Source organism: Salvia miltiorrhiza, chromosome 7 (genome assembly GCF_028751815.1).
Source record: "Salvia miltiorrhiza cultivar Shanhuang (shh) chromosome 7, IMPLAD_Smil_shh, whole genome shotgun sequence".
NCBI lineage: Eukaryota > Viridiplantae > Streptophyta > Magnoliopsida > Lamiales > Lamiaceae > Salvia > Salvia miltiorrhiza.
In genome coordinates this window covers 429,891-452,796 of record NC_080393.1, presented here as the reverse complement: position 1 = coordinate 452,796, position 22,906 = coordinate 429,891, and the positions used below count along the sequence as shown (strand labels likewise).

The 22,906-nt window shown below is 36.1% G+C and overlaps 3 protein-coding genes across 8 annotated transcripts; all 3 read left to right on the top strand.

The window, feature by feature from the left end:
• The first annotated feature begins 610 nt into the window (after positions 1–610).
• On the top strand, positions 611–6,242 carry LOC130991282 (uncharacterized). 6 transcript variants are annotated; one of them, XM_057915389.1, is made up of 7 exons: positions 611–908; positions 1,126–1,183; positions 2,050–2,291; positions 2,627–2,740; positions 3,303–3,354; positions 3,619–3,708; positions 4,994–6,242. In XM_057915389.1, the coding sequence occupies exons 1-7, from the start codon at positions 813–815 to the stop codon at positions 6,061–6,063; spliced, it is 1,722 nt and encodes a 573-aa protein (XP_057771372.1). In that variant the 5' UTR covers positions 611–812; the 3' UTR covers positions 6,064–6,242. The 6 variants fall into 6 exon arrangements, with proteins under 6 accessions (XP_057771372.1, XP_057771374.1, XP_057771375.1 ...); XM_057915391.1 differs by lacking the exon at positions 3,619–3,708; XM_057915392.1 differs by lacking the exons at positions 1,126–1,183; positions 2,050–2,291 and having other exon boundaries at positions 732–908.
• Positions 6,243–7,439: 1,197 nt separating this feature from the next.
• LOC130991281 (cellulose synthase-like protein G3) lies at positions 7,440–12,765 on the top strand. The gene is made up of 8 exons (XM_057915386.1): positions 7,440–8,147; positions 9,225–9,311; positions 9,495–9,623; positions 10,035–10,247; positions 10,578–10,677; positions 10,872–11,068; positions 11,161–11,508; positions 12,153–12,765. The coding sequence occupies exons 1-8, from the start codon at positions 7,512–7,514 to the stop codon at positions 12,615–12,617; spliced, it is 2,175 nt and encodes a 724-aa protein (XP_057771369.1). The 5' UTR covers positions 7,440–7,511; the 3' UTR covers positions 12,618–12,765.
• Positions 12,766–14,162: 1,397 nt separating this feature from the next.
• On the top strand, positions 14,163–22,668 carry LOC130991280 (cellulose synthase-like protein G2). The gene is made up of 8 exons (XM_057915385.1): positions 14,163–15,162; positions 16,611–16,700; positions 17,995–18,114; positions 18,701–18,910; positions 19,286–19,388; positions 19,477–19,643; positions 20,565–20,912; positions 21,980–22,668. Exons 1-8 carry the CDS (start codon positions 14,575–14,577, stop codon positions 22,526–22,528), a joined length of 2,175 nt encoding a protein of 724 aa, XP_057771368.1. The 5' UTR covers positions 14,163–14,574; the 3' UTR covers positions 22,529–22,668.
• Positions 22,669–22,906: the final 238 nt, after the last annotated feature.

Sequence of the window (22,906 nt, the reverse complement as noted above, 5' to 3'; positions counted from 1 at the left end):
ATGCAAATTTATAGTTTCTTTAGATATGTCAAGTGTGATTTTTAACCTCCGATTGTATCAAAATAATACGAATGTAATAATTTATTTATTGTTGTATATGACTTATACGAATATACATTATAGTTGTGTATGGTTGTGTATACCCAGATCTGACTTATATATTTTTTTTCTTGTTCTTTTTTAATTTTAGGAAATTAAAATTTGAAATAAAGTGTAAGTTGGCGCCTTAAACTGTTTTTTTTTTTTTTAATGTTTGAAGTTGGCGCCAAGGTTGAAAAATGAGAGAGTAATTAGTGAGTTTAAAAAACAATACTAAAAAAATAGCTTAAATTATGTGGGCCACACAACAAATAAAGATTAATTAACTCGGTTTTATACATGATATCTATTTATATTACTATTATTTTTCATTTAACAGAAAAAGGGGACAAGGAAAATAGAACTTGGGAAACTAACACATTAATAATTTTAATTTATACATGATATCTATTTATATTGTATTTTTTATTTAATTAATTTTAATTTAACATGTATAATAAGAAATAATACAAATACTTCTGTAATTATACTTCTACAAAAATCAAACACGAAAAAAGGTGCAAATAAATAAAGAAAAAAAAATCAAAAGAAATAAAGAAAAGAAAACTAAAAAAAATAAATCAAAAGCTCTTTCACAATCACCATGTTACAACCTTCTAGAACTTTCTTCAAGATCATTTCAAAAGCTCTTTCAAAAAAAACATAAAAAATAAAAATAGTACTAGTAATATACCCAAATCGATTTCCGAAGCGGATTCTTGGGTTAATACTCGATGGAGCACGAGATGAATCTACCTTTTGAGGTTGGGCAGCTGGTGGAAGTTAGGAGTTTCGAGGCAGGTTTTCGCGGTGCGTGGTTCCGATGCAAGGTATGATAGAGATGCTGTTGGTTTCGTTTAATGTTCAATTGAATTGTATGAAGCTGTCATCATCAGTGATTTAGTGGTTTGTACAGTTTTTCTGGGAAAAAGAAGTTTTTGCGTGTTTCAATCTTGTTTTGTGCTGAACACGATGTTCTGTTCATGCGAATTTAGTGAAACACCTTAGCTCAGGAAACTTACATGGATATTAATATCCTTCTATCAGATTCGAGAGATCGACAAGAAAAGGCATCTCTTGGAATATATTGACTTCACCGACGAGAGTAAGTCTCTGAGTTGCCTCTAGTTGATATATTCTCTTTGCAGGCCCGTGGTTTAAGATTGTGATTTTGTACTTGAGATCGGTAATTCGTAACCCTAGACGCATAATAAAATCTGTTCTCCTCTCTGCCCGTGAATGTGGCCATATTGGTGGACCACGTAAATTTGCGTCTTCTTTACGGTTTTCTGATTGAATGTGCTCTTTAATCCTATTCCGTCACATCTTTCTAATTTATCCCTCCTTACTTATTGGCATCACTTGGTTGTAAAAAATGTAGCTATTTGTAAGGATAAATGATAGGGGTGGTCTTGGGTGCAACATGTTGCACGGAGCTCCGATTCGGACCCTTTATACCATTACGTTGCGTGGTGCAACATGTTGTACCCAAGTTTTTGTCTAAAATGATAAGGAAAAGATGTGGGATCATATCCATAAAGGAAAGTGACATACTATTTCCGGACGCCCAAAATGACAATTGTGATATACTCTTGGTGGATGGAGGGAGTAGACACCCAAAATGACAATTGTGATATACTCTTGGTCGATGGAGGGAGTAAATGTCGTATAGAGAGTACAATATCATGAAGTCTTTTTGGAGAAGGTAGGATCCCTTGTTCAACCACATATAAGTAAGACAAAAATAAAGCTTCCTATCTTTAAGTGTTATGTACCTAATTGTAGGAAGATAATATTGCAAGTCTATGTGGGCAAATATAAGAACTTCAAGTTGTAGTTATGGGAAGTCGGGTGCTATCTTCTTTTTCTTGTATAGCCTCTGTTGTTCTTCAGAATTCCTTCTATTGCCTTTTGGGAACAAGTCCAAGCACGATACAAATTACTCCCTCCGTCCAATAAATTACTCTGCAGAATTAGCCTGGACAACGCTATATCAGGTAGCCTTTACGAAAGGGAAACATAGAGAATTGATGGTGAGGCCACCCTACCCACCTATCTATAATGAGAAGCAAATGCCTCGTGTCGGTGAGATCACAGAAGTTACAGTAATTGGTGGTGATCTGTGGAGGGTGGGTGACTTGGTGGACTGGTGGACTAGTGACAGTTATTGGTCTGGAAGAATAACACAATTATTAGGCGATGACGAGGCCCAGGTATTTGTTTTGTAACCCATGTTAGCTTGTTCCATTCAAAATTCTATACTTGAATCCTTTCTACCTCCTATAATCATCGACAAGATGAAGAAAGGAAATAGAAAAGCAAAAGAAAAGAGGATAGTGTACAGCTCAATGTTAAATAAGGTGACAGTTACTGCCTGTGAGCCTGTGGTTTGAAGCTGTTGCAATCCTGAAGCATTTTAAGATGCATGGACGAAAACATTAGTTAGTTTTAGCTGAAATTTTCAACTCCAACTGTTATTATCAGGGTACTCATTACTGACCTTTTCTTTTTTTTTTTTGGGGGGGGGGGGGGGGGTTGTTTCTCTTAGATCGATCTGACACCCCCACCTCTTGGCGAAGGTTCATCTTATAAAGGACTTCTCAAGGATTTACGTCCATCGTTAGACTGGTCTCCTGAACATGGTTGGACAGTACCTACTCAGGTTTGTCATAACTTCTCTTCTAATATTGTCTTTGTTCACCTTGAAGAAATGAGTATAGTTTGCTTGGGACGGAACTGTTTTTGGTTATTTTGTTGCGATATAGTATAAGTGCTTGTTTGGTTCAAGTAGAGGAAGGGAAAGATAATTGAATCAAATAAAGGAATGGAATGGTAACAATAACTATTACTTTTATTGAGTGTTTGGTTTAACAATGAAAAAGAATCATTAGTAAGAGATTCCCTTTCTTTTGTTTCCTCTCTATTTTGAGGGGTAACAAATTGGGTGATTGGGTTACCCTCAAGTAAGGGTAATGGTTAACTCATTACCCAAACCAAACAACAAGTAATATATTCACTTAATTGATTCCCTTTCCAACCTCTAAAAAGTAAAAACACCCAACCAAATGTTAAAGCATTATTTATGTTACTATATCATCCACCACCATTTACATATCATTTGAGCCTCACTCATAGGCTTATACATGTACAATATGATGCTCTACATTCTTGATGTCTTCATTTACTAAAATGATAACTTTTCTTTTCTTATTTACAAATTGCAGGAAGATGACACCGGTCATCGTTGTGCTCGCATTATCAAACCTGTAAATCAAGGTACGAAGCAACAAAATACAATCAGCTGGTTAAAAAATTTATGGAGCCATATTGAGTAGGTATGGGATGCTAATTGAAGTCATGAACCCAAAATGCTAAGAGTTGTGTGTAGTTAATTTTTGCTAAGTGAAACAAATTGACTGTTAACTTTGCCAAAAATGTTTCTTAAACTTGTATCCTATGATGTTGCATGATAAAGTCACATTTCACTAGTGTATTCCATGACTAAATGACTTGAAAATCCCCTCCCTAAATGCTACTTAGGTTGTGGTTCAACTCTCCATGGCAGCTACTCCCTCCGTCCCAGGCCCCAGTTCATTTCGGCACGGAGATTAAGAAACTCATTTTTAGTAGGTAAATGGTGTGGTCCACCAATAATTAAAGTTTTAAATGTTCCCTTATTTTTCCCTAATCGCTTTTGCTCCCTTATCTCATTTTAACCTCTCCATTTAAATTAAATGAATTAGAATCTAGGCTGCTGAAATTAAACGAACAAGCACAACAGCACAGAAATCAACCAAAACACATCACTGATGCAAAATGAAAATTTGGAATTACATTAGATCATCTCTTCGAAAAAAATCTTTGATCCTAATCACAAATCTTAAACATTTCCCAACTTAAATTTAATTAGGGGCATTCAGCCACCACCAAATTCATCAGCAACCGAATCAACCAAAAATGAGAAGGGAAAGAAGGCAGAGAGGTGGGTCGTCGAAAATTGAAGGGGAAGGGGGTGGCTTGTGGCTGTTGTCGCCGAAAATTGAGGAGAGAAGGGAGGGAGGTGGCCGCAATTTAGAGATCTGCGAATTTGGGTACCTAGGGCTCGGCGACGGCGGCGGAGGCCTTCCGGTCGTGCAGTCGCTCAAGATATGGGCGACGGCGGCTGACAAAGAACGACGAAGGTACGGCAGGTGACTATGTCGTCGGAGTTCTGGGCTTGTGACCGTTGAAGAGTGGATGGACGGCTAGATAGAGAGATAATGGAAGTCAAAATCAAAATCGGGGTTTCGAATTAAATTGTAGCCTCCCCCTCTCTCTTCCTCCGGTCAGGACGGCGAGCCAGCCACCGCTGGTATATCAAACAGCACCGCCGCTGTGAACCCTAACCCCTAAATCGCCTCCCCCTCTCTCTTCCTTCGGTGAAGACGGCGACGGAGTCACCGCCACCGACCACCTCATCTCTCTCTCTGCCAACAACCACTGGTCCGACTCCCCACTCAGACAACACCCTCTTCAATTGTCCGGCAATCGCGGCGCCATCGCTCATGGCCTTTGATGAGGAAGGGAAAGTAGCGAGAGTGAGAGAGAGAGAGAGAGAGAGAGAGTGCGGTGAGGAATGAAATTAAAAGTTAGAAATGAATTTAGGGTTTTCAAATTAAAGGGTATATCTATCCTTAATTAAGAATTAAGAACTCCCTAATTATTTCTATTTTAAGACTGAGCCTATTGGGCTGGGACGTCCCAAAAAGGAAAACGAGCCTATTGGGCTGGGACGGAGGGAGTAACAAACAATCAAGTCGTAGTTCCGTTTTAAATTACAGTTATTTTACTGATTTAACCACAGCTCCAATTTGTTTTGTTTCTTACTCAACCATTCTATTCTCTGATAGCCCGGCTCACGGCAAACTCGTTGCAGTTATTGACAGGATAAATCAAGTTGAGGATTTGCATAATGCTGGTCAAGAAACTGCTTCTGGTGAAACGTCAGCTAGGCCGTTGTTCTCTTCTCCAGTTTCCTCCAACCCAGCTGTTGCAGATGCAGCGAAGAGCAGAGCAGAAACAGAGATGCCGGCACGTTCTCTGGGGAAGCCAGTTTCTAAGAAATGGAAGAACAAACAAAAAAGAAGCCCTCGCCCGGGACCTAATGATAGCAGCACAAAAAAACCAAGTAGGGTAGAGGGTGATTCTGGGCACAACGGAGCAGATCCTGCAGCAGCTGTTTCAGATGCAGAGAAGAGCAGAACAGAAACAGAGGTGCCGGCATGTTCTCTGGGGAAGCCAGTTTCTAAGAAATGGAAGAACAAACGAAAAAGAAGCCCTCGCCCGGGACCTAATGATAGCAGCACAAGAAAACCAAGTAGGGTAGTGTCTGATTCTGGGCACAACGGAGCAGATCCTGCAGCAGCTGTTTCAGATGCAGAGAAGAGCAGAACAGAAACAGAGGTGCCGGCATGTTCTCTGGGGAAGCCAGTTTCTAAGAAATGGAAGAACAAACGTAAAAGAAGCCCTCGCCCGGGACCTAATGATAGCAGCACAAGAAAACCAAGTAAGGTAGTGGCTGATTCTGGGCACAACGGAGCAGCTGTTTCAGATGCAGCAACAGAGATGCCGGCATGCTCTCTGGGGAAGCCAGTTTCTAAGAAACAGAAGCACAAACGAAAAAGAAGCACTCGCCCGAGACCTGCTGATCACAGCACAAGAAAACCAAGTAAGGTAGTGGCCGATTCTGGGCACGATGGAGCTGATCCTGCAGCAGCTGAAATTGCTGAAGAGGAACTGAATCGCGATAACTGCCAGGAAAAGAACAGTGCCAGTGATCGAAGCGTTGTGCTTCCAAAAGGTTCCGATTCCATTGAAGCAGCAATCTTGGCCTTGGAGGAATATGTGAACAAGGTGAAATGGCTGAAGAAGCTTGTGCGATGTGGAATCTCATCGTCTGATACTCAGGTGCCTCAGTGGGAATTTGTAGAAGAAATCTCATACTAGTAAATATGCAAAGCTAGAAATTCTATTGGCCCAGGTTTGTTTTAGCGCATATATTGTCTTTTTTAGCGTTCATCGAAAGTGTGACATTTTCTTTTTAAGGATATGATTTCACATCTGTATGTAATATGCATATATAATTCAAGATATATTAGTTTCTATGTTTAATTCAAAAAATAAAATTTATTAATTAATAAGCTAGATTATAGTGAAATCTAAACATGAATATATTTTTTATTCTTTTTTTTCTAAATACATAATTATATAAGTAAATATTATAAATTAATCCAAAAAGCCCGAAAACCACAAGCATTTTAGCCTCGAAGCTCAGTGGGCCATTTGGGTGGGTTTTTTAAGCCCATTTTTTTTAGGTCTCTATTTTATCGAGCTCAACCAACCCTAAATACGGGTTGGACTACCTGCGAAGCTTGAACACTTTTCGTATATGATAAAAGTGTTCTTCTTTATTCATATTTTTCATTTAGTCACCTACTACACTTAACGCATATGTTTACTTTGATGGATAAATTTATCCATGAAAAATGATGGATAATAAAAATTTATGCCTTAAAATATCTCATTTGGTAAACATCTCTTTTGTGTCAAATGTTGGAAAAGAAAGAAGACATTTTAAGACATAAATTTTTGTTATCCATTCTTTTACATAGATAAATTTATCCATCAACGTAAATGTAACCTAAAATACTACTAACTTTTTAAAATTTATGTTGAAAAAAAATTATTCAAGCATTGTGGGACGAGGAGTATTAGTAAATGCCCATTGTTTGTGCAGCACCGTACGCGCCGGAACCATACAGCTCAAACGTGCGACGTGCTCACAATTGTTCACGTGGTGTTTCCCACGTGCCCCTTATATTAACAATTTAACACACACCAATCGCTTATCATTACTTTTTTTTATAAACGCTTCTCATTAAGTAAAGATCCCATTTTAAAAAAAATTATAAATGAAAGTGACAAATTTTTTATGAATGAATCGAAAAAAGAAATTATAATAAATTTTTCGTGAACGATCTCACATCTTATTCTATCTTATTTTTCTCTTCTCTCTAATTCATAGCGCTTTTTCATTTTTTTATTGTTTATTTATTTCTTCAAATGCAATTTGGTCCAAACGTAATTAAATTTTGATTGAATATTATTTTATACAAACAAATTAAAAGTGGGTATAATTTTCAATCTTAACATAATTTAAATTAAAAGTATTCTTCTTTTTGTCATTTTTAAGGTTGATTCGGCCAAAATAATCCTCAATCTTATTTTAATTAAAAAGCATGCAATCCCCTAATCCAACCAAATTATCTATCCAATCTCTCAATTCTCAAATGTGCTCTTATTTGTTCTCTACTCTTCACACCATCCCTATATAAACACCAAAACACATTTTTATTAATATGCATTAATCAAATTTCCCTAATTAATTAAACAATATGGCATCAATTTCTCTCCACTCCTCCTACACCCTAGGAGCCACCGCGCCGGAGCCACCTCTCAACACATGCTCCGTGCAGCAGCCACGCGCCGCCCTCAGCCGCCTCCATGCGCTCCTCCACTCCGCGGCCGTCGCCGCCCTCCTCTACTACCGGCTCTCCAACCTCGCCCGCGGCGCCGTGCCGCCTCTCCCGTGGGGCCTCGTCACCCTCGCCGAGCTCGTCCTCGCCTTCGTGTGGCTCCTCGCGCAGTCTTTCCGGTGGCGGCCGGTGGTGCGCACGGCGGCGCCGGAGAATCTCCCCGGCGACGAGAAGCTCCCCGGCGTCGACGTGTTCGTGTGCACCGCGGACCCGAAGAAGGAGCCCGTGGTGGAGGTGATGAACACGGTCTTGTCGGCCATGGCGATGGACTACCCGCCGGAGAAGCTGGCGGTGTACCTGTCGGACGACGGCGGCGCCGCCGCGACGCTGTACGCGATGAAGGAGGCGTGTCGTTTTGCGGAGTCTTGGCTGCCGTTTTGCAGGAAATATGGGATCAAGACTCGATGCCCTGAGGCGTTTTTCTCTTCTTTTGGAGAAGATGAAAGGGAAGCTTTGGCCGGCGACGAATTCAACGCTGAGGCAGACAAAATCGAGGTAAATTTCAATATACAAAATTAGTACTCCCTTCGTCCCGACTTTTGGTATCCAGTTGAGAACGGCACGGGTTTTAATAAAGTGATTGATGTGTTGTGAGTGGAATAAGGGTCCCACATTTTATGTGAGAGTTAAAATAATTAAAGTGGAGTAAGGGCCCCACCTATTTTTACCAAAAATAGAAATGGATACTAAAATGTGGGACGGTCAAAAAAGGAAAGTTGGATACTAAAAGCTGGGACGGAGGGAGTATTAAATTATTTCATCTTAATTAGTATAATGATTAAATTATTTATACTGATATTGCAAAAGATTGTGTTTCTTACAAACTGATATTACAATATTTGATGAAATTCGATGCATGTGGAGGAGTATGTATAAAGTTGACGATCATATTTACTAAAAAGGGTAGAGATTCAAATAAGAATATATCCTATTTAAAATTATTCCCAATCCTCCGATCATGGTGATCTACGATAGATGCATCATTTAAAATCATTAAATGCAGCACTTGAGTTCAAATTTTAGAGGAGCGAAAATTTTATTTTTTCAAGTGCATTAAATTTCACTAGGAATGCAGTAACTTATGTACGTCCAATTCTCACGAGAAAAAAATTAAAAGTAAATAAATTCATCTCTTGGGTTAATAATATAGCTTAACGATCATATATGTTACCCATTTTTCCAAATTAACAATATTCGGAATAGTTAATTATATTTGTGCACCATATACCTTACACTTTAATTATCTTTCAGAATTGTAAAGTATGTCGAATTGTTTTCGAATTATGATAAATTTACTATAAATAATTGCATTAATCAAAATAACATTTTACCTATAATTTATAGAAAACAATTGTCAATTCAATTCCGGGCCCCTTTATATATACGCCATACTAATAATCCAAGCATGATTTCTATATATGTTCAAGTGGCACAATGATATGTTAATATAACTATAATAGTGATTCTACTCAGATAACTATTATAGTGATTATCGAAAATAATGTTTTTTTTTTGTTGGTAAAATTGACTGCTTCTAATGATTACATATTTAATTACACTATATATATGCAGTCAAAATATGACGTTTTCAGGAGAAATGTGGAGAAGGCTGCTGAGCTTGAAGACTCTGTCAACGACGATAGACCTTCTCATGTTGAGGTATTAATATTTTTTTAAAGTAAAAATTAGTAAATTTTATAAATTTTATTTAGTTAATATAAATTATCGTGTAAATGCTTCCTCCATCAAATCAAATTATAGAAAAAATAGCTTATAAAAATCTCAATAATAAGTTTTATTTTGTTTCCCCTTAAATTAATTAATCTCCATGAACTATTGCAGGTAATATATGATAATAAGAAGAATGCAGGAAAGGATCAATCTAATAAACTGCCACTACTTGTTTATGTATCACGTGAAAAACGCCCTTCTCATCCCCATCGCTTCAAAGCTGGAGCTCTCAATTCCCTCGTACGTCTCTCTCTCTCTCTCTAATTAAAAGGAGTCGGAGGGTTTTCTAAGGCAGTAATTCAGACTGATTTGGTCAATTAAGATAAAAATTTTGGGCTCGCAAAAGTAGGACAATAGTCAGTAATTAATTAATAATGCACCAGTAGAAGAATTCTCGGCCAATTTTAATTAATGTCATACTTTTGCAAGCCTGAAAATTTAATTTTCCGCCCATTTTAGTTTTGAGTGAGCCCGAAACTTTTAAAATGGGCCGAGAATTATCTTGCAATTGCAATATTAGTGTCCTACTTTTGCAAGCCTGAAAACTTTTGTCCTAATTTCCAAATCAGTTTAAGTTGTTGTCCTAAAAAATCCTCTAACTCCTTTTAAAAGCATAGAATGATGTCTGAAAATGTGGTATTAACATTGCAGCTTCGAGTATCGGGGATAATGAGCAATGCACCTTATGCACTAGTGTTGGACTGTGACATGTACTGCAATGATCCAACCTCTGCAAAGCAAGCCATGTGCTTCCATCTTGATCCCACACTATCCCACTCTCTCTCATATGTCCAGTTCCCTCAGATCTTCTACAATGTCAGTCAAAATGACATCTATGATGGCCAGGCAAGGGCTGCTTATAAGGTACACCTATCTCTCTCGTTGATTTTTTTTTAAGCTACTATCTTAGGGCGATTTGCAAATATAGGTAATTTTTTTTAGCTTGTAGAATTAGGCCAATTTATTTTAAGTTTCGACGTTCGTGGGTCACATTTGAGCCAATCTTAAGTGCAAAATAGTTCGATTGGGCTCAAATATGTTCCACGGACGCTGAAATTTCAAATAAAATGGCCTAATTCTGCAATTTCGAAAAGAAAAAAAATCAACCCATTTTGACAAACTGACCTAAGATAGTGGTCTGAAAAAATTTTAAACACCTCGATCTCTCAGTCTTGAATTTCATTTCATGGACAGACGAAGTATCAAGGCATGGATGGGCAAGGCGGCACAGTTTGCGCTGGCACTGGCTACTACATTAGGAAGAAAGCTTTGTTTTGCAGCCGTGATCAACAAGGTATACTACATCTTTCAAAGTAGTTGATAGAATAAGCTCCTGAACAGTGTTTTCTCTGATTTAGAGGGTGTTTAATTCTCTTTCTAACTAAGATTTTATATGTCTACCTCACAATTCACACTCTAAGTTATAAGCTCAATTATCCAAACACTTTGACAAAAATTCTTGAGACGTTACATCTTATAATTGATCAGATGAAATCCTCCACGAGCCACAAGAGAACTTCGGTGCCTCCGGAAAGTTGATCGAATCAGTTCAAGCACTCAACACAAAATATGGAATTTTCCCAAAATATGTGACCAGAAAGGAAAATATATCCGATTCAACTCTAGCAGAAGCCCATAAACTCGCATCATGCACATATGAACACAACACCAAATGGGGTAAAGAGGTAAGTCTCATCAAAACTTGCATAAAAACAATATTAACCCTAACCCTAACCCTAACCCTAGCCCTAACCCTAATAAATGTATGATAAAACAGATCGGTTACTCCTACGATTGTTTGTTAGAGAGCACCTTCACCGGCTACCTGATGCACTGCAAGGGGTGGAAGTCGGTCTATCTCTACCCGGACCGGCCATGCTTCCTCGGCTGCACCACAATCGACATGAAAGACGCCCTCGTGCAGCTCATGAAATGGGCTTCCGGCTTAGTACAAGTCGGCCTCTCGAGATTCAGCCCCCTCACCTATGGCGTGTCGAGGATGCCTCTCCTTCAAGCCTCGTGCTACGGATTCTTCGCCTTTTCGCACTTCATATCCGTTGCTTGTTTCTTGTATGGCATTGTTCCTCCGCTCTGCTTCTTCTACGGAATCCCCCTCTATCCCAAGGTATGTATGCTTCAAAATGCACCAATTTTTTGGGCCGTTTTTTATTTTGCACATCAACTTTTAATTTTTTCTCAAAATAAGCAAAATTTTAAAATTTGTCTTGAAGTATAGTAACTTTACTCTCTCTTTTGGATTTTCTTGCGAATTCCAAATTAAAATTGAGTGGAAAATCTAGATTATTGTTTGAATTTAAGGTTTGTGAGTAGAACATGTTTTAAATTTCTTGTGCCAAAACTAGAAAACGAATAAAATTGATGTATTATGGAACCAATATGATAGGTCGAAGGCCCTCAAAGTTTAGGAGCCTCTTTTGTTTTATTTTTTTTAAATAGTTACCCACTACCTCAAGCCTTAATAATGGTTCAATCTAAAAAGGAAATCAATTTCACTCACAAAAAGTTGTGGGCACCATGCAATTTCTATCACTTTTATCCCTTAATCACTCTTCTTCTTGATAATCGTATCAAACAGTAATAAGCCGTTATTAGTGAGTTATCCTTTAATTACTCTTCTTCTTGATAATCATACCAAACAGTAATAAGCCGTTATTGGTGAGACGGAGAGAGTATTAAATTTTTCTCTCCTTGACATATAATCATAGTTTAACAAACTCCTGTGCGATGCACGGTGATATATATTCCCAGGTGACGAGTCCCTGGTTCGCAGCATTCGCAGGCGTGTACGCCTCCTCCGCCGCGCAGCATTTCTACGAGGTGGCGTCGAGCGGCGGCTCGGCCAGGACTATGTGGAACGAGCAGAGGATCTGGATAATCAGAGCGGTGACGGCGTGCTTGTTCGGGTGCCTCGACGTGCTGCTGAAGTATGCCGGCGTGGCGAAGGCGAATTTCCGGCTGACGAACAAGGCCGTCGATCAAGAGAAGCTCGACAGGTACCAGCAAGGGAAGTTCGATTTTCAGGGAGCCAAGATGTTCATGGTGCCGTTGACGATGCTGGTGTTGTTCAACTTGGGCTGCTTCGTCGGCGGCGCGAAGGCGCTCGTCGCCGGAGGGAACGCGGCGGAGATGCTCGGACAGGGGCTGCTGTCTCTATATGTTCTTGTTCTTAGCTTTCCCATTCTTCAAGGGCTTATTCCCAAGATTGGAAAATGAGTTATTTGATTTGAGTTGGTTTTTGTCTTTCAAAATGTATCTTGCTAAATTATTATAAAGATTTCAGTTAAATAACGGAAATTTTATTTGTATAGAAATATGTATGTATATATATGACATTTGAGATTCAGTGTAACTATTTGGTGTCTCAACTTTTATTAGATAATAATAATATGTTGATAAATTCGAAGAAGTTAGGGTATATAATTTTTTAAAAATAAAATTCAGTACAATTCATAATATTATATTATATTTATTTTTATAAAAAAATATTATTCAAATAATAAATGTAATAATGAAACATGGTGACACAAAATTATGCAGCTTCATTCACGCAAACTGTGGATGGTTTTTGAATCCTTTATCCTATTTTTAGAGTCCCACTATTAAGAATATTTTTTATATTTTTTTAATTTTTTTTCTTCAATTTCAAATGATAGTGTTTTATTTTAATTTTATATTTATTAATTACAATTCATTTATTTAAGTATGATTCATAGTTATTTTTATATTTCATTTTTATTGTTCTAGTCTGGAACTTGTGCTACGATACGATCCGAACCCATTAAAAGCCCACGAAAATAAAGATAAGTTGGCCCAGGAAATGCCCAAGCCCATAATAATATGAAATTTATTGAAAATTTCCAAATAATATGAATGAATGTTTTTATCAAAAAAAGAATGAATGCCTCTTAAAGTATGAAGACAACTTCTATTGATGCACAATCGCGATATATACTGCGTTTAATACATTTTTTTTTTGGAGGGGTACTGCATTTAAATTTAATAATAGTATAAATTTGGGCCATACATATATATTAATTTTAGGGAAATTGGGACCATACGTACATTAAGTTACAGACCTGACACCCATTTGAATTTAAGAGACCAACTTGTGACCACCACAGTCTTAAAACTCAAATGAAACACGTATATAAATATGATAAGTATATATTGTCTTTGGATGGTAGTTAGTTTTTGCTTCTAATATTAAATATGATAAGTATATATGTCTTTGGATGGTAGTTTTTGCTTCTAATATTAAGTTCTAGATAGACACTTAAGTGACAGGAGGAATATTCAGTCATGATCAATTTAATTATAATTAAAGCTCTCTATTAATTTATTTTTTCTCATGCTCACGTACAATGATATGAAACTGCATGTTTCTACTATACGATCAACTTTTTTACTATCCTTTTTTCAGTGAGAGTTGGGGTAAATTTAATTTACCTGGTGTTTGCCACAAATTCATTGATTATGAAACCATGAAATTAATGTTAATTTGCTTTAATTAAAATTAAATTATCCACATATTAAAGAGCGCTGTAAACGAGCCCAACCGAGTGGAATACTAATAGGCTCGAGCTCGGCTTGTTTAAATATTCGTTTAGAATCTTACCACTCCCTCTAAGAACAAGTCTATAAAATTTTTATTGTGCATACAAGTCTTGGGGTGGAGCCCCTCGCCAGCACATATTTTAATGATTGAAAATTCGAATGAATTTCACTATTTGATGATTGGAAATTTGAATGAATTTAATGATTGCCAAGTTGCCAATTTAATTTAGATTTCACTATTTTTTTCAAAAGTTGCATGCACGCTATAAATGTTTCTATATATGGGAAATTGCCAAGTTCGAGTAATCTAGATTTAACTGAACCTTACAACAATATCTTGATCGTGAATGTGTGGATACGAGACCCAATTTAAGAGTTTCAGGTTTACTCAAAACTAAAATGGGTCAGAAAACTAAGTATTCTGGCGTATAAATGTAGGACATTAATTAAAATCGGTCGAAGCATTTGCATTTATTTAATTAACGTTCTAGTCCAAAATTTTTTTATCATAATTTTCAAATTAATCTAATTTATTGTCTTAAAAAACCCTCAAATTATCCTCATCGACTATAAATAGAGCATATACCACAAAGTTTCTCCTAAAGAGAAAACAAAAATGGAGAAATCACTTCCTCTCAACGATTGGCATGTGAAGAAAAGTAACAGAGTAATAAACAGGCTCCATGGTTTCATCCATGGCGGCGCTCTAGCTGCCCTATTTTACTACAGAATCACAACCATCGCCGCCGCAGCCAAAAGCAGCAGCCCCATTCTTCCCCACCTTCTCATCTTCGCCGCCGAGTTCACCCTCTCCTTCATCTGGCTTCTCGCGCAGGCCGCCAAGTGGAACCCGGTCAGGCGAAACGCGTACCCGGAGAGGCTGCCCGGAGACGATAATCTGCCCGCGATAGACGTGTTCGTGTGCACCGCCGATCCGGTGAAGGAGCCGAGCTTGGGTGTGATGAACACCGTGATATCGGCCATGGCGCTCGACTACCCGCCGCACAAGCTCCATCTCTATCTCTCCGACGACGGGGGCTCCCCCGTCACGCTTCGTGCCGTTAAAGAGGCCTCGAGATTCGCCGAGGTGTGGATTCCGTTTTGCCGGAAGTTTGGGGTGAAGAACAGGTGCCCTCAGGCTTATTTCTCGAGGGAGTTGCAAAGTGGTGACGATGACTTCTTAGTTGAGAAGAGATATATTGAGGTTTGGAAACATTTTATTTTTTTGTTACTCCCTATCTTCCCCTTCCCTATGTCTCAATTTGATAGGCCACAAAGATTGACACGGATATTAACAAATAAATACTCTCTCCGTCCCACTTCAATTGGCACACTTGCCTTTTTTGTTTGTCCCACTTCAATTGGCACTTTTCAAAAATAACATGTGGTCCCTACCTTCTCTACACACATTAAATAAATAGTCATCACCCACTTTACACATCCAAGTTCCAACCCTTTATTTTTAATCTCCGTGCCCAAAGTAAAAGTGTCAATTGAAGTGGGACGGAGGAAGTAGTTTATAATAAATTATCAGAGATAATTAAATTAGCTTTTTCTTAAAATATATTTGTCCAGAAAATAAGAGAGATAATGATGTGTGGGCCAGAACGACATATGATGTAAATAATGAATTATGTGAAGATATTTGTCATGCTTTAACTTTTCATTTTAGAAAATGACCTATTAAAATAGAAAGTAGAAATAAGGAAATATTTTCATTTGGAGAAGAGAAAATTCTACGTATGAATCAAGATTCAGGTTCAAACTACAAAAAATAGTGACGGATTAGTGACTAAAATAGGATAATTCGTCACTAGTTACATATCAACGGATTAGTGACGGAATTAATTATCCCTAATTTCCCTTCGACGTAGGGTTTTTTAGAATAATAATTTAGATTGATTCGGAAATTAGAACAAAAATCTTCGAACTTGTAAAAGGACACTAATTAATAAGTAATAGTACATTCATAGGACAATTCTCAGTCCATTTTAATTAGTGTCCCATGTTTGCAAGCTCGAAAATTAGTTTTCAATCCATTTTAAGTTTGAGTAAGCCCGAAACTCTTAAAATGGGCCAGAAATTGTCATGGGGGGTGCATTACTTATTAATTAGTATCCTACTTTTGCAAGCTCAAAATTTTTTATCTTAATTTTCAAATCAGTCTAAAATTATTGCCCTAAAAAAACCCTCTAATTCTTGTCTACGTGCGCGTTTATTTTTATATATAATCAAACATCAACAAAAGATAAATATGTTAATCACTAAATATAATTTTGGATTGGAATATGACTTGTATTACTCCCTCCGTCCACGAAATGAGTACCCATATTTCCTTTTTCGTCCGTCCACAAAATGAGTACCCATTTCCCTTTTTAGCAAGTGTACCCCACACATCTCTTTAATTAATACACTCAAAAAGTGGGACCCTTAAACTATTCACGCTACACTCCATACATTTCTTAAAACCCGTGTCGTCCACAAATGGGTACTCATTTCGTGGACGGAGGGAGTATAAATTTTGATTGGTATGACCGTCTCATACTGCAGGTTTGTGTGCAAATTTCATTGCTTGAGTGTAGTAATCACAATGTTAGATTATTAATTAATTGCAATATTGTGTTTGATAATATTGCATTATATATGATGCAGAAAGCATACGAAGATTTCAAGATTTCTTTGGCTAAGATAGCTACGACTACAGATAATCGTGTCAGCAGAGATCACCCACCAATTATTGAGGTACTCACTTTGATTTGTGCTTGTGAAATAATTCGGGATATATACAAATTAATTAAATCCCAAAAAAAAAGATGTGGAATTAATCTTTTAATTGGTAAAATATTTTTCTTTTATCATGTATATATGTACATCTTTCTTTAGTTTTTCCTTTCAAAAATTTCATCTCTTACGAAAGGAGTATGTATAAAGGAAACCGACTTTTTTTTTTTTTTAAAAAAAAAATCTTAATATTTTTATAACGAATTAACCGTTTATGCATTAATATAACATTCTATATATTCACTAATTTGAAAATTAAAATCAACTTTTTAAGTAAAATAAATACAGTACGACATCATAAAAACTTATATCTTATAGAAATACAAAATTAATATATAAAGAGAAGAGATGATTAAATCTAAAAACAAAAGACTAATAAATATACTGATAAAGACTTGATATTCTTTTTACTTTTTTTATTGGAATAAAGAATTATTCTCGTGTATATATATATATATATATATATATATATATATATATATATATATATATATATATATAGGGAGAGGTTCAAATAAGAACCACTAATAAAATAAGAACAGAGAACCATTTTAAGTCATTCGATCATCAAGATCTACGGTGGATGCATCATCTTGGTGGATGGATGCAGATGCTGGGTTCGAATCCTGAAGGGAGCAAAAAAATTATTTTTTTTGGATGCATTAAATTTAATAGCGGATGCATTAATTTGTATAGCAGATGCAGTAATTTTATTGGTTCTTATGTTCTCACGATAATTGTGGTTCTCACTATAACCGCACCATATATATATATATATAGGGTGTTGTTCTAGAGAGAACTACTTGTGAGAATGTGAGAACCATCAAATCTAAGGCATCCACCGTAAAAATTAATTAATGCATTCGCTGTTAAAATTAATGCACTCAGAAAAATAAAAAAAATTGCTTCTTTCAGGATTCGAACCCAGGATCTGCATTCATCCAATAAAATGATACATACTCCGTAGATCTTGATGATCGAATGGCTAAAAATAGTTCTCCGTTCTTTTATTTAGTGGTTCTTTCTTCAACCCCTCTCTATATATATATATATAATCATTTGGAGTCTTGGACAAGATATCCTTGACTAAACCTGTGATGATATCTATCCTCACAAAAGAAAGCCTGTGGTGAAATGTTGCGACAAAATAAACTTGTCTTTTTGCGGTAGGCATATTTAGTTTGAATTTGAGAACTCTGAATCATAATTTGTCTTTTTATATTTATATTTATATTATTTAAATTCTGATTGGCAGGTTATTAACGATGCAAACATAGACAAGGATCCAAAGATGCCTCTTCTTGTCTATCTTGCTCGTGAGAAAAGGCCATCTCACCACCCACACCATTTCAAAGCTGGAGCACTAAACGTTCTTGTAATAAATTTCTCATACAAAAATTCAAATTTTATAATTATTTTTGGGTTAATTATTTATAAATACACGAACTATATCTAAATTTTGATTTTTAATCAAATCTATTTTTTAGTCAAAAAATACATGAACTTTTATTTTTTTGAAATTGGACCTGAGCCCAAAGTTCGCTTGTTAATAACGTGATTGTCTGGACTCCGATGGAGAATCCGAAGGTACCGCTGGAAATCTTTTGGCGTTGTCTTTCTAATGATACTTATATTATTGAATTTTAATCACCGAAAATGGTCAAAAAATGACATGAAAGTTGATGTCATTAAACTCTACATTTTTTTTTCTGACCACTTCCAGTGACCAAAACCCAACAATATAAGTGATCATTCTGATTGCCTATTAGACTCCAAACAATCAAGTTATTGGCTAGCGAACTTTTGGGCTCAGGCTGAATTCCAAATAGTGAAAAGTTTATGTATTTTCTGATAAAAAAATTGATCCGATTAAAAACCAAAATTTGAGTTTAATCTGTATATTTATATGCAATTAACCCATTATTTTTTGTCTAATTAACTAAACTTAATTAGTGTTGCAGCTTCGAGTATCTGCCATGATCAGCAATTCTCCATATATTTTAGTGCTAGACTGTGACATGTATTGCAACGATCCAAAATCGGCTCGTCAAGCAATGTGTTTTCATCTCGATTCGAAGTTGTCTCCTCTTGCATTTGTTCAATTCCCTCAGAAATTTTACAATTTATGTGATAAGGCCGATATCTATGATGGCGGCATAAGATATGCTTGGGTAATTAACACCTGAATTAGTATATTTTAATTAGGATTATATGTTTAGTTGAATTAAAGGGTTTTTTAGGACAGTAAATTAGACTGATTTGAAAACTAAGAAAAATATTTCCGGACTTGCAAAAGTAATAATTAATGCACCCGCAGGACAATTCTCGGTCCATTTTAAGAGTTCCGGGTTTACTCGAATCTAAAATGGGCCGAGAATTGCCCTGTGGATGCATTACTTATTAATTAGTGTCTTATTTTTGCAAGTCTAGTAATTTTTGTCCTAGTTTCCAAATCAGTCTAATTTATTAAACTATACTTTAACATGTATTTTTGTTGAAAGTATTTTATTTTTATTTTATTTACTTTTGGTTGAAATACATTTCAGGAAAAATGGGAAGGTTTGGATGGTCTTAGGGGACCCATTTTATCAGGCACAGGATTTTATATAAAGAGAGAAGCACTCTACGGCACTCCACAACTTCAAAAGAGTAATATAATGTGTCTCTTTAAATATTTGAATTTGTCACAATATTATTTTATTTTATAATAATTCTTGAAATATATATATATGTACAGATGTTGATAGCAATGAATTGATGAAGTGTTTTGGTTCATCAAAGGAGTTCATAAACTCGGTTCACAAACACTATAAACCAAATTATCGGAGTGATAATGTATTACAGAAAGAGGTTAAATTTCTTGCTTCTTGCAGCTACGACGACGGCACCAAATGGGGTGAACAGGCAAGTAATCCTAGACACATTGCTCAATTTAACTCACTTTTTTAATGGCTATTTATTTCGGGTGATAGTCTGATAGATATTAGAGGAATAAGAATTAGGGAAGAGATCAATAGAGAATGTTAAATATAGAGAGAAAGAGAATGACGGTCTGAATAAGTCAATAAATTTACTGAATACGCCAACAATTTTACTGAAGACTGGGGTTCAAATTCTCAAGGTGGCATTTTTATGAATAAATGTTTTGATTTATTCGGTAAAGTTATTAACTTACTAATATAGAATTCTCCATTGATTCTAACCCTAAGAATTAAATTAGTGCAAGACTTTCACTTATTTTATAATTCTAATTCGTCCTTTGAAATAGGAGTTAGAGATTTTTTTAGGACAATAACTTTATTTATTTGGAAATTAGGACAAAATTTTTTAGACTTGCAAAAGTAGGACACTAATTAATCTCTGCCTTAAAATAGAGTTCCGTGCTTACTCGATACTAAAATAGGCCAAAAATTATTTTTGGGATTGCAAAAGTAGGACACTACTAATTAAAATGGGTTGAGAATTGTCCTCCACTACTTACTGATCAGTGTCCTACTTTTACAAGCTTAAAAATTATCTTAATTTTCAAATCATGTCAGTATCCTAAAGAACCCTCTAACTCTTTGAAATACTAGTGTAAGAATGTCACTACCTTTCGCTCATTGATAGCAAGCTGAACGTAAATTACGTGAATACTAACCGGATCGAAAATCTGGAGGCCGTGAAAACAAACACTGACTCTGGCATGCCACGTCAACTCTCCAAGTGACCCGAAAAGGTGGTATCATTTCTTTAAAAAAAAAAAAGTGGTAACATTATTGCAACGTTTCAAAGACTGTATGATATTATAAGGCTAATCCATTGTATACTTTGACGCACGTGCAGGTCGGGTTTAGGTATTTTGCAGTGGTGGAGGACTATTTCACTGGACTGAATCTGCACTGTGAGGGTTGGAAGTCTGTTTACTACGAACCTTCTAGACCATGTTTCTTGGGCACAACCCCAATTAGCCTAGGTGAAGTTCTTGTTCAACTCACACGATGGAGCCTCGGCCTCAACCAGGTTGCTTTCTCCAAGTTCTCTCCACTTGTTTATGGATCACTAAGAATGCCCATTTTGCAAAGCATGGCCTATGCAGAGATTGCATTCTACCCACTTTACTTCTTGCCTGTCTGTATCCTGGCTCTCCTTCCTCAGTTCTGTCTGCTCCGAGGTTTCCATCTCTATCCTCAGGTATGTCTTGTTTCACCAACTTTCATCTGATTTTGATTGGACAAAAAAAAAAAAAAAATTTGGTCGTTGGAAAAATATCTTTATTAGTGATCTTTTGCCTAGGAATTTTGAAAAAACATACGATTGAGGATGCGTTCTGTATGATAGAAAAGGGCGGAAAACATATATTTTTATTGTTTTTTATTATATCTTTGTAGGGTGAATAATTTTCGGTAGGAATATGATATATATATTTTTTCTTCTTTCTGACAGCCTTTTGGCTCGGGACATACTTTCTCCGTCTCATAACAAGTGTCCTAATTTGTTTCGGAACGAGAATTTAGATGAGTATGATTAAAGAGTAAAAAAGATAAAAAGTGTGTGGTAGAGCCCACTTTTATTTTGTGATCAGATGAATAGAATTAATGTGGAGATGATTAAAAGGTAATTAAAAAGGTATAAAATGGTGAAACATACTTTCTTATTTTAGAAATAGGACTCTTGTTGTGGGACAATTCAAAACGGAAATTAAAGCAAGACACTTGTTATGGGACGGAGGTAGTATTTATTTTTGTGAAAATCAAAGAGTAATGCCATTACTACGGATATGATTATCGTTCAGTCCCCACCGGTCACCATGTCTCACTTTTAATTTTTTAAAATTTATTATTATTTTTTCTTCATTTTTAATTTATTATATCTTAATATGATCTTATAATAATTAACTAGGGCTCACTCATTCAATTAGGATAAATAATTATTTTTTATATTTTATTTAAATTAATAATAGATTTTTTGGGTTGATTAATTCGAAGTTAGGATATACTCCCTCTTTTAAATTTTAATTTTTAGTGATAAATATTAATTAGAGTTCTTTATATAAGTAGTTTTTTTTATTTTTATAACAAAAAATCATAAAATAGAGAAATTCAGAGTGGAACACGATGAAACACAATAAATTGTGGAACAGAAGATCTCATCTTTCATTGCCGAAACATTTCATAAAGCGCGACTAGAATCAAAATCGAGCCAAAGTTCGTGATTTTTTTTAACAAACCAAGCCCAATTTGGCTTTGAAATTCTTGCAGGTGTCAAGCCCATTCTTCCCATTGTTCGTGTTTCTTTTCTTCTCATCGCAAGCAAAGCACGTGCAAGATATCTTGATAATGGGGTATCCAATTAGGACTTGGATTACTGAGCAAAGAATGTGGATGATGAGATCCTTCACATCTTACTTCTATGCTAACATATACACTATCATGGATAAAATGGGGTTGAAAAAGGCCAGTTTTTTACCCACAGACAAAGCCGTAGACGAAGGAGCAGCCACGCTTTACGAGAAGGGAGTATACAATTTTGAAGCACCATCTCTTTTCATGGTTCCATTCTGCACTCTTTATATGCTAAATTTGGCATCATTTTTAGTAGGGTTTGTGAGGATTTTGCGTGGTGAAAAGGGGATGTTGATTGAGGCCTTTATCCCACTGTTTGGGTTAGTTTTGCATCTGCCTTTGCTTGAAGGAATGGTGGTGAGAAAGGATAAGGGCAGAGTTCCGACAAAGGATTTTGTTGCTTCGCTGCTGGTTTCGTCGATGCTGTTGGTGTTGGGTTATGCAGCTTTTCCCAGTTACAGTTGAGTTGATGATTTTGAATCTGTGTGTGTTTTGGGAATTTGGGCGTTTCAAGTTGTAAAGTTCGAACTTCAATTATTGCAAGGTTGTAATAATTGTATTTGGATTTAGAGATGATGTATGTAGTAATGCAAAATGTGTTTCTACATTTCACATTCCCGTGAGCTACTAAGTGATGATAATTGACTTTTTTTGTCTTTTTGGAAGAAAAAAAAAACAATAAATTTATATGTGGCCACCCACAAATTAATTTAAAAGGAAAATTTTTGATTTATTGAATTTATCTTTTAAATAAAAATAGGGTTTAATTATTTTATTATTTAACTAACTTGTGGGTAGCCGCAATTAATATGACTGTTTTCTTTTTTTGAGGGGAAAGAAAAG

What these genes read in the sequence shown, in the direction of transcription:
- LOC130991281 (XM_057915386.1), top strand. Translation starts at nt 7,512, where the DNA reads ATGGCATCAATTTCTCTCCACTCCTCCTACACCCTAGGAGCCACCGCG. An exon ending in AGGCAAGGGCTGCTTATAAG is followed by an intron (nt 10,248 to 10,577) that starts GTACACCTATCT and finishes TTTCATGGACAG; the next exon opens with ACGAAGTATCAAGGCATGGA. An exon ending in GAATCCCCCTCTATCCCAAG is followed by an intron (nt 11,509 to 12,152) that starts GTATGTATGCTT and finishes ATATATTCCCAG; the next exon opens with GTGACGAGTCCCTGGTTCGC.
- LOC130991280 (XM_057915385.1), top strand. Translation starts at nt 14,575, where the DNA reads ATGGAGAAATCACTTCCTCTCAACGATTGGCATGTGAAGAAAAGTAAC. An exon ending in CTGGAGCACTAAACGTTCTT is followed by an intron (nt 18,115 to 18,700) that starts GTAATAAATTTC and finishes TTAGTGTTGCAG; the next exon opens with CTTCGAGTATCTGCCATGAT. An exon ending in CACTCCACAACTTCAAAAGA is followed by an intron (nt 19,389 to 19,476) that starts GTAATATAATGT and finishes ATATATGTACAG; the next exon opens with ATGTTGATAGCAATGAATTG.
- LOC130991282 (XM_057915387.1), top strand. Translation starts at nt 1,884, where the DNA reads ATGTGGGCAAATATAAGAACTTCAAGTTGTAGTTATGGGAAGTCGGGT. An exon ending in TAGGCGATGACGAGGCCCAG is followed by an intron (nt 2,292 to 2,626) that starts GTATTTGTTTTG and finishes TGTTTCTCTTAG; the next exon opens with ATCGATCTGACACCCCCACC. An exon ending in TATCAAACCTGTAAATCAAG is followed by an intron (nt 3,355 to 3,618) that starts GTACGAAGCAAC and finishes AATGCTACTTAG; the next exon opens with GTTGTGGTTCAACTCTCCAT.